Consider the following 13,736-nt stretch of genomic DNA (forward strand, 5'->3'; position numbering starts at 1 on the left):
GATATGATTGGGGTGAAAGCAAATACAAACTGGCTTCGCTTAACACTTTATTTTGGTGCTCCATGACCATTCACAGTTGAGCTCACACATCACAATGACATAGATGTCTCAAGTTTTTTGGGAGAGTGCAATTGGCATGCTGACTGCAGGAACCAGAGCTGTTGCCAGAGCTGTTGCCAGATAATTGAATGTTCATTTATTTAACATAAGCCGCCTCCAACATCGTTTACAGAATTTGGCAGTACCTCCAACAGGCCTAGCAACCGCAGACCACGTGTAACCACGCCAGCCCAGGACCTCCACATTCGTTTTTTTTTCACCTGCGGGATCGTCTGAGACCAGCCACCCGGACAGCTGATGAAACTATGAGTTTGCAGAACCAAAGACTTTCTGCACAAACTGTCAGAAACAGTCTCAGGGAAGCACATCTGCGTGCTTGTCGTCCTCACCAGGGTCTTGACCTGACTGCAGTTTGGCAACGTGACCGACTTCAGTGGGCAAATGCTCACCTTTGATGGCCACTGGCACGCTGGAGAATTGTGCTCTTCAGGGATAAATCCCGGTTTCAACCTTACCGCGCAGACAGAAGACCGCATGTATGGCATTGTGTGGGCGAGTGGTTTGCTCATGTCAACGGTGTGAACGGAGTGTTTCAGCATGATAATGCACAGCCCCATGTCGCAAGGATCTGTACACAATTCCTGGAAGCTAAAAATGTCCCAGTTCTTCCATGGCCTGAATACTCACCAGACATGCAACCCATTGAACATGTTTGGGATGCTCTAGATCGACCTGTACGACAATGTGTTCCAGTTCCCGCCAATATCCAGCAACTTCGCATACCCATTGAAGAGTAGTGGGACAACATTCCACAGGCCACAATCAACAGGCTGATCGACTCTGTGCGAAGGATATGTGTCATGATGAATGAGACAAATGGTGGTCACACCAGATACTGAATGGTTTTCTGATGCACACCCCTACTTTTCTTTTAAGCTATCTGTTACCAACAGATGCATGTCTGTATTCCCAGTAATGTGAAATCCATTGATTAGGTTCTAAGTCATTTAAATGGACTGATATCCATCTATGAACTGAAACTCAGTGAAATGTTTGAAATTATTGCACGTTGCAATTCAGTGGATTTGCAGTGAGTGTACAGAACATAGGAAATACCTGTTCTTTCCATGACATACTGTAGACTGACCAGGTGAATCCAGGTGAAAGCTATGATCCCTTATTGATGTCACTTGTTAAGTACACTTCAATCAGTGTAGATGAAGAGGAGCAGACAGGTTAAAGAAAGATTTTTAAACCTTGAGACAATTGAGTTATGGATTGTGTGTGTGCCATTCAGAGGGTGAATGGGCAAGACAAAATATTTAAGTGCCTTTCAACGGGGTATGGTAGTAGGTACCAGGCGCACCAGTTTAAGTTTGTCAAGAACTGAATCGCGACTGGGTTTTTCATGCTCAACAGTTTCCTGTGTGTATCAAGAACTGCAACGCTGTTGGGTTTTTCACGCTCAACAGTTTCCTGTGTGTATCAAGAACTGCAACGCTGTTGGGTTTTTCACGCTCAACAGTTTCCTGTGTGTATCAAGAACTGCAACGCTGTTGGGTTTTTCACGCTCAACAGTTTCCTGTGTGTATCAAGAACTGCAACGCTGTTGGGTTTTTTCACGCTCAACAGTTTCCTGTGTGTATCAAGAACTGCAACGCTGTTGGGTTTTTCACGCTCAACAGTTTCCTGTGTGTATCAAGAACTGCAACGCTGTTGGTTTTTTCACGCTCAACAGTTTCCTGTGTGTATCAAGAACTGCAACGCTGTTGGGTTTTTCACGCTCAACAGTTTCCTGTGTGTATCAAGAACTGCAACGCTGTTGGGTTTTTCATGCTCAACAGTTTCCTGTGTGTATCAAGAACTGCAACGCTGTTGGGTTTTTCACGCTCAACAGTTTCCTGTGTGTATCAAGAACTGCAACGCTGTTGGGTTTTTCACGCTCAACAGTTTCCCGGACGTATCAAGAATGGTCCACCACCCAAAGGAGATTCAGACAAGTTGACAGTGACACAACTGTGGGAAGCATTGGAATCAACATGGGCCAGCATCCCTGTGGAATGCTTTTAATACCTTGTAGGGTCCATGCCCTGATGAATTGAGTGCAACACAATATTAGGAAGGTGTTCCTAATGTTTTGTACAGTCAGTGTATCTACTGAGTGACTTTCACCTGATCTAAAAGCACTTTCTCAACACTTTTGTTTGTATAGGGGGTGGGGTGAGGACAGTTAGGGGTTACATATTACAATACCTCGAAATTATAAAAATGTTGAATATGAAATGTGTTAAAATATGTGAATCACTCTGTATCCTTTTCTAACATACATCTATCAAGTGACATGAGTTGATGTAGTGCTTATTTTAGTGATGATACACTATTTTACAATAAAAAAGATGTTTGCTGAGACTTTGTTTAGTCACATTTTTCTATTTACTAATCTCTCTCTATAGAGGTTTTCATGTATGATAAAGAGAGTAAATATCATATTCTGATATCATATTCACATTATTGACTGAAATCCATCATTGATTTCTATGAGCAACCTACCGTATACTGTGAGGTGTAAATGAAAGCTGTATCACTGGAACACATCCAGGCCAACCCCTTTCAGCCAGTCTGTCTCCACCATGACAAGCAGACACATGCATTTTCCTCATGTAGACATTTGTAAAAAGGTGCAAGATTAAAGGGCAACTCCACCCATTTTCAACCTAATTTTCACTGGTTTGGTGCTGGAGATGATGAATATGAGGTTGAAACGTGTTTGAAATGCCCTTTAAAAGTGCTGCTTGACTGAGAAATGGGAGCAGTTATGTCTCGGCTTAGGGTCATTCTTACATGACTATTTTACACTTGCATTACTGTCTCTTATATACAGTAATATACAGTTATATTACAAGGCAAACACATTGAGCCAAACCAGATTCTGCAACCCCTTTCTATAATTTTAGCCCCTTGGATAAAACAATAGTCTGAACACCTGACAATGTATTGAAGACATATGACTTTTCATTTTGAGGTGTCATTGTAGACTGCCGACATTTCAAAGTGAAACTCCTATGCGTCAATGCTGTCTGAGACAAAACGATGAGGGAGAAAGAGAAACGGAGAGAGAACACAGGTGAGGACGCAAGCGTTGGCAGACAGTCAAGCCTACAGCTGATGCTATACATTTTCAGCACTATAGACAGTTCCATTCTGCAGCGCGAGCAGACAGAGGGGGTATAAAAAGGTAGGAGCGGCGCTGCTTAGCCTGCACACCAACACTGCTTAGTTTACTGAGGCAATATGAGCCACAGAATGGACTATCATTTGGGTTCTCCGCAAAGGGGAGCTCAAGCTGAGTATTGCTGCTATCAACCCAAACTGACCGGATCCCCCTCTGCATCCAGGACCGTTGGCTTTGAGTCGACTACCGCATACACGAACAGAGGATATGCAATGACGCTGAAGAGCGAATTGGGATCCGTTCCGAGATCATCGGAGAGCCTTTTCGATTTATCAAACCCATTTACTGAGGTTTTGACAAAAATGAATGAGAAAGAACTGCTCCATGGGCTGAACGACCGTTTCGCCGGATTCATAGAGAAGGTGCGTCATTTGGAGCATCAAAATGAATTGTTTGAGAGGGAAATCGAGGAAATCAAACTAAAAGCACAGTCCCCTGCATCTCTGGCTCAGGAGCACGAGCCGGAGCTTATGGACCTGAGGAACCTAGTTCATGACATCACCCTTCAGAAGCGTCAGATCGAGATAGAGCATCAGAACCTGGAGGAAGATTTCCTCACCTTGAGAGACAAGTATGAGCAGGAGGCACGTGACCGCTCGAACGCAGAGAACGGCATCCTTGTGCTGAAAAAGGACGCCAACGATGCATACCTCGCCAAACTTCAGTTGGACAAGAAAGCGCAGTCTTTGGTGGACGAGATCCACTTCCTGAAGAACAACCATGAGGACGAGATATCAGAAATGGTGGCCCAGATCCAAGAGGCTCAAGTAACGGTCAAGGCGCAAGACTTTGGCAAACCTGACATCACAGAGGCTCTCCGGGACATCCATGTGCATTTAGAAGGTCACGCCACCTCCGACTTTCGGCAAGCCGAGGAGGGCTTCCGTATCCAGTTCACAAAGTTAACCAAAGCGGCAGAAAGTAACAGAGAGGCGTTGAAGGCAACCCAACAGGAGATCCAGGAGAATAGAAGGCACCTGCAGGGGAAAACAATTGAACTGGACTGTGGGAAAGGAATGAGAGAGGCCCTGGAAAAACAACTACACGAGCTGGAGAAGCGTCACTATGCGGAAATGATTCATTACCAGGTAGACTGATTTTGTACCTCTAACAATTGTAAGTAAACATCCACATGTTTATGACTCATATTTGTATTCAGGGCTATGTTGTAAGTGTAGGCCACAAATATAGGCCCCATGTGAACTGTATCATTACTGGAATATAATTTCCTCATATAGGCCTATAAGGGTAGAACACTATTTCCCCCCTTAAATTTCTCCTTGTTGTCATACCAGACAAAGTGGCTGGTTGACCCTATTATTGACTCTTCGTGTGTGCTTTTCTGTCCAGGACACTATCAGGCAGCTGGAGAATGAGCTGACCAATGCTAAACTAGGCATGTCTGGCTACCTGAGAGAGAACCAGGACCTGCTGAATGTCAAAATGGCTTTGGATGTGGAGATTCTCTCTTACAGGTAAGAGACATCAACTCCGTCTCTCCCCTATATAAAATCATTGACTGAGGAAAATACTGTATATTTTTAGTGTGTTCCTGGATCTTTTTCTGAGGATAAACAGGGTGTGGACTATTTTATTCTATCCCAGTGCTAACACATGTGATTCAACTTAGTGCTGTGTTAGAGCAAACTGTGCAAAAGTGTCATAGCGGTGAGAGATTACTACAAAACACAGGCAATAGTGAACAAATGAAACAGTAGACATTTTATTGAAATAGTTTGATTTCATATTTAACATCAAATGAACATAGACCATTTCACAACACAGAATGACACTTTAATCATGATATGGATATTCAGACATATCCACACACACTGTTCTCACGAGCTGACATGGATGTGTGCAGAATTGATCACTCTGGAATTTACGAGGCTAAAACATTGGGACATATCCGTATTATAGTCATGACGGTAATAACACGTCTCTCTGCCTCCCTATAGGAAACTCCTGGAGGGTGAGGAGTCCCATCTGTACACCATCTCTGACACCCACATCTCCATGCCCTGCATCTACCGCCAGTCCCCCGTCTACACCCTGCCTTGCCTGGCCCGGCAGGGAGGGCCCACATGCAGGTCTGAGCCCCAGTACAAGTTTGTTGAGGAGATCATCTCTGAGACCACCAGAGACATGGAGATGTCCGAGATTGAGGAGACAGGCTCCGAGGAGACGGTCGGGGGAGAGGGAGACGAGTTGAGACAGAAGCAGGGAGAAGAGAGTGACAAAGCTGAGAGGAGGAGTGGGGAAGAGGAGGATGAGGACAAAGAGAAAGCTAGAGGTAAAGTGGATGTTGAAGTGGATGCCCCGGAGGAAGAGGGTGAACAGGAGGAAGAGGGTGAACAGGAGGAAGAGTCTAAGAGACAGCAGATGGTAACATCAGCAGAGGTCGAGGTAAATGGAGATGGAGTTAGCCCTAGTGAGGGAGAAAATGGAGAGGAGGGAGGTGATGAAAGAGAAGAGGAAAAGGGGGGTGAGCCAGATTCAATCAAGAAGACAGAGGACATTGACAGAGGTGAAAATACACAAAGTGAAGTCAAATCAGCTGAGGCCACCAGTGAGGGAGAGAAGGAAAAACTGGACACAACAGAGAAGCTAGACAGCGAGATAAATGAGACATTAGAAAAAGATGACACCCCAAAACATGGCAAATCCCAACTAGAGGTTCCCAAGAATGGTGACATCTCAACAGAACCCAAAACGTCAGAGTCAGAGGATAGCAAAACAGGAAGTTCAATAAAGGGTGAACCACAGGTCCCCACAGAGGACATCTCCAAAGAACCCAAAAAGGTGTCAGAGGAGAGAAAAAAAGAAAGCCCTTTAAAAGAGAAAAAAGAGGTAGATCTGAAAGAGGAGAGTGCCCCAACAGAGCAACAAAAAGATAGCCCTAAAGAAAGTCCCATCAAAGAGAGAAATAAGTTAAATCTGACAGAGCAGAGTGCCCCAACACTGGAGCAGAAACCTGATCAGAAGGAGCACAGAGAGTCAGACCAACCTCAAGAGGCAGAGAGTGCTCTGACAACACAAGAAGAGGATCTCCCTGAGCCCACAGAGAATGACATGGAATCCCCTGATAACACTGCAGAGCTTAACAGCAGTTCAACCAAGGAGACAGTGGAGCAGGTAAAGTCACCTGATGATTCTGGTGTAAAAACGACACAAGATGAGAGAACAGTAGGAGGTAAAATGCCAGACAGAATTCTCAGCACAACAAGTGAGTGTAAGGAAGATCCTGTGCAAAAGACTCCTAAACAGGAGGTGGGTCCGACAGAGCAAAAAGTGAGCAGCAAGGATGATAGTGTAAAAAGTATTGTGCAGAATGAACATAATGGCAGTGAAAAGGTCACAAAAGATGTCTCAATGGGTGAGGAAAAGGGGAAAGAATCTGAGACATCCCCTAAACCCGACGCCACTGTGACTCCTAAAGAAGAAACAACCCTGCAACCAGAGCCAACTGTCACCCCTAAAGAGGAGACATCCCCTAAACCGGAACCCACTGTCACCCCTAAAGAAGAAACAACCCTGCAACCAGAGCAAACTGTCACCCCTAACGAAGAAACTTCCCCAAAACCAGAACTAGCAGTCACGGCTAAATTAGAAACTTCCCCAAAATCAGAACTAGCATTTACCACTAAAGAAGAAACGTCCCCAAAACCAGAACCAGGAGTCATCCCAATAGTAGAAACTTCCCCAAAACCAGAACTAGCAGTCACCCCTAAAGTAGAAACTTCCCCAAAACCAGAAATAGCAGTCACCCCTAAAGTAGAAACTTCCCCAAAACCAAATTCAACCATCACCCCTAAAGAAGAAACGTCCCCAAAACCAGAACCAGCAGTCACCCCTAAAGATGACACATCCCCTAAACCGGACCCCACGGTCACTCCTAAAGAAGAAACAACCCCGCATCCAGAGCCAACTGTCACCTCTAAAGAGGAGACATCTCCTAAACCGTACCCCACTGTCACCCCTAAAGAGGAAACATCCCCAAAACCATTTCCGACTGTCGCCCCTAAAGAGGAGACATCCCCTAAACCAGAACTAGCAGTCACCGCTAAATTAGAAACTTCCCCAAAACCAGATCTAGCAGTCACCCCTAAAGAACAAACTTCCCCAAAACCAGATCTAGCAGTCACCCCTAAAGAACAAACGTCCTCAAAACCAGAACTAGCAGTCACCACTAAAGAAGAAACTTCCCCTAAACCAGAACTAGCAGTCACAGCTAAATTAGAAACTTCCCCAAAACCAGATCTAGCAGTCACCCCTAAAGAACAAACTTCCTCAAAACCAGAACTAGCAGTCACCCCTAAAGAACAAACTTCCTCAAAACCAGAACTAGCAGTCACCCCTAAAGAAAAAACTTCCCCAAAAGCAGAACTAGCAGTCACCCCTAAAGAAGAAACTTCCTCAAAACCAGAACTAGCAGTCACCCCTAAAGAAGAAACTTCCCCTAAACCAGATCTAGCAGTCACGGCTAAATTAGAATCTTCCCCAAAACCAGAACTAGCAGTCACCACTAAAGAAGAAACTTCCCCAAAACCAGAACTAGCAGTCACCACTAAAGAAGAAACTTCCCCAGAACCAGAACGAGCAGTCACCCCTAAAGAAGAAACGTCCCAAAAACCAGAACCAGGAGTCATCCCAAAAGTAGAAACGTCCCCAAAACCAAACTCAACCATCACCCCTAAAGAAGAAATGTCCCCAAAACCAGAACCAGCAGTCACCCCTAAAGATGACACATCCCCTAAACTGGACCCCACTGTCACTCCTAAAGAAGAAACAACCCCGCATCCAGAGCCAACTGTCAACCCTAAAGAGGAGACACCCCCTAAACCATACCCCACTGTCAACCCTAAAGAAGAAACTTCCATTAAACCAGAACCAGCAGTCACCCCTAAAGAAGAAGCTTCCCCAAAACCAGATTCAACCATCACCCCGAAAGAAGAAACTTCCCCAAAACCAGATCTAGCAGTCAACCCTAAAGTAGAAACTTCCCCAAAACCAGTACTAGCAGTCACACCTAAAGATGAAACTTCCCCAAAACCAGAACTAGCAGTCACCCCTAAAGAAGAATCTACCCCAAAACCAGAACCAGCAGTCACCCCTAAAAATGAAACATTCCCTAACCCAGACCCCACTGTCACTCCTAAAGAAGAAACATCCTCGCAACAGGAGCCAACAGTCACCCCTAAAGAGGAGACATCCCCTAAACCGTATCCCACTGTCACCACTAAAGAAGAAACTTCCCCTAAACCGTTCCCCACTGTTGCCCCTAAAGAGGAGACATCCCCTAAACCAGAACGAGCAGTCACCACTAAAGTAGAAACCTCCCCAAAACCAGAACTAGCAGTCACAACCAGAGAAGAAACTCCCCCAAAGCCAGAACCAGCAGTCACCGCTAAAGAAGAAACTTCCACAAAACCAGATCTAGCAGTCACAACCAGAGAAGAAACTTCCCCAAAACTAGAACCAGCAGTCACCCCTAAAGTAGAAACTTCCACAAAACCAGAACCAGCAGTCACCGCTAAAGTAGAAACTTCCACAAAACCAGAACCAGCAGTCACTCCTAAAGAAGAAACTTCCCCAAAACCAGAACCAGCAGTCACCCCTAAAGTAGAAACTTCCACAAAACCAGATCTAGCAGTCACAACCAGAGAAGAAACTTCCCCAAAACTAGAACCAGCAGTCACCCCTAAAGTAGAAACTTCCACAAAACCAGAACCAGCAGTCACCCCTAAAGAAGAAACTTCCCCAAAACCAGAACCAGCAGTCACCCCTAAAGAAGAAACTTCCCCAAAACCAGAACCAGCAGTCACCCCTAAAGTAGAAACTTCCACAAAACCAGAACCAGCAGTCACCCCTAAAGTAGAAACTTCCCCAAAACCAGAACCAGCAGTCACCCCTAAAGAAGAAACTTCCCCAAAACCAGAACCAGCAGTCACCCCTAAAGAAGAAACTTCCCCCAAACCAGAACCAGCAGTCACCCCTAAAGTAGAAACTTCCACAAAACTAGAACCAGCAGTCACCCCTAAAGTAGAAACTTCCACAAAACCAGAACCAGCAGTCACCCCTAAAGAAGAAACTTCCCCAAAACCAGAACCAGCAGTCACCCCTAAAGAAGAAACTTCCCCCAAACCAGAACCAGCAGTCACCCCTAAAGTAGAAACTTCCACAAAACTAGAACCAGCAGTCACCCCTAAAGTAGAAACTTCCACAAAACCAGAACCAGCAGTCACCCCTAAAGAAGAAACTTCCCCAAAACCAGAACCAGCAGTCACCCCTAAAGAAGAAACTTCCCCCAAACCAGAACCAGCAGTCACCCCTAAAGTAGAAACTTCCACAAAACCAGAACCAGCAGTCACCCCTAATGTAGAAACATTCCCAAAACCAGACCCAACCATCACCCCTAAAGAGGAAATATCCCCTAAACCAGACTCAACTCTCACTGCAGAATTAACGACCACCCCTAAACCAGACTCAAACCTCACCCCAGAAACAACGACCACCCCTACAGAAGAGAGTGAAATTATGGGCAGATGTGACAAAGCTAAGACAATCACACCACCAGAGGAACAGATGCCTGCAGTTGCAGAGAGCAAGGACTCACACAGGGGGGCGCCAGAAAGCAACACAATTCAGGAGAAACCAGAGGAAAGTATGGATAAAGAGCCTGAGAAGGTTACAGATCCCAAAGATGGACCACCAAAGACAGTTAGCGTGAAGACCAAGGCCTCTGAGTTAAAACCTGAACATGTTGAGATATCTATTACAAAGATATCACCAGTGAAAGAACAGGATGAATCAGCCGTGGGTTTGAAAGATCAGACAGTTGATGAGAAGATAACAGAACAGGTGCAATTTTAAATAGACTAGAACAGCTTTACAGGAGGTGCATGGTTAGTGCAAGCCTATAAAGCAATATGAGAACTGCTCCACCTTAAGATATTAACTGAAACTTAATATGTAAAGTATCATGGTTCGTGACTGTCAATTATCACCAGGGCCGCAACTTTCACTGGGGACGGGGACGGGACATGTCCCCCTCCCACATTCTGAAATTGTATTTTTGTCCCCCCCGTTTCACAAAACGAGGCAGTGGTGTGCTTTTGGACCATGTGAATGCCTCCGAGTGGTCGGGTAGGCTGTTTGGAGTGTTTATCCGACTGGATATGATTTTCTTTTTTACAATAATAATAACGCTCCCCCACTTCTAAAATCAAAGTTGCGCCCCTGATTATGAGGCACAGTTAATGAACTCCTGCAAGAGATATGTACTGTAATATTGAATGTAACAAATCAAAAGCTGTATTTTGCTGTATCTATTTACTTCTGACCAATGGATGATAATGTGCATAGGGATGATAATGAGAATGGTTGATAATGTGATATGATCATGCCTGAATGTGCTGAGCAATAAATGCTATTTGAAGAGCACTTCTGTTTCCAGCTATTCTTACATACTGTGCTGTATTTCACCTGATAAGATGGCATCACATATAGAATTTCTCCCCTATGTAGAAGCAGGGGAATTCCAACAGCACTATCCTGAATTCAAAATAAATCTACCCTTCGCCCGCATCCTATTTCCATAAAGCATGGTAGAAACTCACGGTTGAACACTTTATATTGAACAAAAATATAAATACAACATATTGAGTTACAGTTCATATAAAGAAATCAATCAAATAACTTCTATGCTCGCTTAGAGGCAAATAACACTGAAACATGCATGAGAGCATCAGTTGTTCTGGACGACTGTATGATCACGCTCTCTGCAGCTGATGTGAGTAAGACCTTAAAACAGGTCAATATTCACAAGGCCGCAGGGCCAGATGGATTACCAGGACGTGTACTCCGAGCATGCGCTGACCAACTGGCAAGTGCCTTCACTGACATTTTCAACCTCTCCCTGTCTGAGTCTGTAATACCAACATGTTTCAAGCAGACCACCATAGCACCTGTCCCCAAGAACACTAAGGTAACCTGCCTAAATGATTACCGAACCGTAGCACTCACGTCTGTAGCCATGAAATGCTTTGAAAGTCTGGTCATGGCTCACATTAACATCATTATCCCAGAAACACTCGACCCATTCCAATTTGCGTACCACACCAACAGATCCACAGATGATGCAATCTCTATTGCACTCCACACTGCCCTTTCACACCTGGACAAAAGGAACAACTACAGTGAGAACGCTATTCATTGACTACAACTCAGCATTCAACACCATATTGCCCTCAAAGCTGATCACTAAGCTAAGGTTTGGCATGTGTCCTCAGATCCTCAAAAGGTTTTACAGCTGCACCATCGAGACCATCCTGACGGGTTGCATCACTGCCTGGTATGGCAACTGCTCGGCCTCCGACCGCATGGCACTACAGATGGTAGTGCATACGGCCCAGTACATCACTGGGGCCAAGCTTTCTGCCAACCAGGACCTCTATACCAGGCGGTGTCAGAGGAACGGCCAAAATATTGTCAGACTCCAGCCACCCTAGTCATAGACTGTTCTCTCTGCTAGCGCACGGCAAGTGGTACCGGAGCAACAAGTCTAGGTCCAAGAGACTTCTCAACAGCTTCTACCCCCAAGCCATAAGACTCCTGAACATCTAATCAAATGGCTAGCCAGACTATTTGCATTGACACCCCCCCCCCATGCTGCTGCTACTTTCTGCTATTATCTATGTTTATCTAGTCACTTTAATAACTCTACCTACATGTACATATTACCTCAATTACCTCGACACCGGTGCCCCCGCACATTGACTCTGTACCGGTACCCCCTGTATAAAGCCCCGCTATTGTTATTTACTGCTGCTCTTTAATTATTTGTTACTCTTACTATTTTTTAGGTATTTTCTTAAAACTGCATTGTTGGTTAAGGGCTTGTAAGTAAGTATTTCACTGTAAGGTCTACACATAGTCTGCGGTTGTGAGGCCAGTTGGACATACTGTCAAATTCCAATGCCTTTGGAGGCAGCTTATGGTAGAGAAATTCATATAAAATTCTCTGGCAACAGCTCTGGGGGACATTCCTGCAGTCAACATGCCAATTGCACGCTCCTTCAAAACTTGAGACATCTGTGGCATTGTGCTGTGTCACAAAACGGCGCATTTTATAGTGCCCTTTTATTGGCCCCAGCACAAGGTGCACCTGTGTAATGATCATGCTTTTTAATCAGCTTCATGATATGCCACACCTTTCAGGTGGGTGGATTATCTTGGCAAATGAGAAATGCTCACTAACAGGGATGTAAACACATTTGTACACAGAATTTGAGAGAAAAAAGCTTTTTGTGCCTATGGAACATTTCTGGGATCTTTTATTTCAGCTCATGAAACATGAATCCAACACTTTACATATTGCATTTATATTTTTGTAGTTTTAGAAGACAACACAATAACACAGATGACTCAAGTTTTGAGGGAGCTTGCAATTGGCATGCTGAAATGTTCCACACGCACTGGGAAGGACTGAGATGAGCTGAGCTGAGCAATGCTGCACGCTCACTCCAAGGCATCACTGGGAAGGACTGAGACAAGCTGAGCTGAGCAGTGCTGCACGCTCACTTCAAGGCATCCCTGGGAAGTAGTGAGACAAGCTGAACTGAGCAGTGCTGCACTCTCACTCCAAGGCATCCCTTCCCTTTCAGTCACAGTCAGAGATCTCGGTCGAGTTTCCTTCCCCCAAAAAACAGCTCAAGTCATGGCTCATTTCATTTATGTGAACTTGTTGGCAAGGAACTTTTGTTTGCATCCCTGCATCCATAATTGGGGAATTGACAGAGGAAGACAGAGGAAACTCTGGTTTAACTTCTAGGGGAAGGGAGAGGACTTTTCAAAACTGTCTTGAAAAGTCCCCCCCTACCTCTAGAAGTTAAACTAGAGTTGTTGTTTCACAACACAGCAAGGACAGCAAGCTTCCTCTGTCTTCCTCTGTCAATTCCCTAATTATGGATGCAGGGATGCAAACAAAAGTTCCTTGCCAACAAGTTCACATAAATTAAATGAGCAGCAAGGACAGGGAGCCTAGTGGTTAGAGCGTTGGACTAGTAAACGGAAGGTTGCAAGTTCAACCCCCCTGAGCTGACAAGGTCCAAATCTGTCGTTCTGCCCCTGAACAGGCAGTTAACCCACTGTTCCTAGGCCGTCATGGAAAATAAGAATTTGTTCTTAACTGACTTGCCTATTAAAATAAAACACAGCAAGTTGTGAGATAGTTAAAGGGAAACACACAGGTAGGCAGGGGCAAAACAGTGTGACTGACTTGCAAACTAAAACCATACTGTATTGTCTTAACCTAGCCAAATAGGAAGATGTACACTATGCTGTAACGTTAGCTGTATTGTAATGGTGCCAATCATTCTCATTCAGTTGTGATTGAGGCCTAAACACTAAAAGACATCTACAGGAAATGTTTATTATGTAATAT

At 44.8% G+C, this 13,736-nt stretch overlaps 1 protein-coding gene across 1 annotated transcript; it reads left to right on the top strand.

The window, feature by feature from the left end:
• The first annotated feature begins 3,594 nt into the window (after window positions 1-3,594).
• LOC121839678 (proteoglycan 4-like) lies at window positions 3,595-10,863 on the top strand. Its single transcript, XM_042299898.1, has 3 exons — window positions 3,595-4,380; window positions 4,643-4,767; window positions 5,251-10,863. The coding sequence occupies exons 1-3, from the start codon at window positions 3,595-3,597 to the stop codon at window positions 10,163-10,165; spliced, it is 5,826 nt and encodes a 1,941-aa protein (XP_042155832.1). The 3' UTR covers window positions 10,166-10,863.
• The last annotated feature ends 2,873 nt before the right edge of the window (window positions 10,864-13,736 follow it).

Source organism: Oncorhynchus tshawytscha, linkage group LG16 (genome assembly GCF_018296145.1).
Source record: "Oncorhynchus tshawytscha isolate Ot180627B linkage group LG16, Otsh_v2.0, whole genome shotgun sequence".
NCBI classification, from domain to species: domain Eukaryota; kingdom Metazoa; phylum Chordata; class Actinopteri; order Salmoniformes; family Salmonidae; genus Oncorhynchus; species Oncorhynchus tshawytscha.

Bases quoted from the DNA above. Each gene is read 5' to 3' on its own strand.
- LOC121839678 (XM_042299898.1), top strand. From the start codon at position 3,595: ATGAATGAGAAAGAACTGCTCCATGGGCTGAACGACCGTTTCGCCGGA. The intron at 4,381-4,642 runs GTAGACTGATTT...TTTTCTGTCCAG, and splicing joins CGGAAATGATTCATTACCAG to GACACTATCAGGCAGCTGGA. The intron at 4,768-5,250 runs GTAAGAGACATC...GCCTCCCTATAG, and splicing joins GTGGAGATTCTCTCTTACAG to GAAACTCCTGGAGGGTGAGG.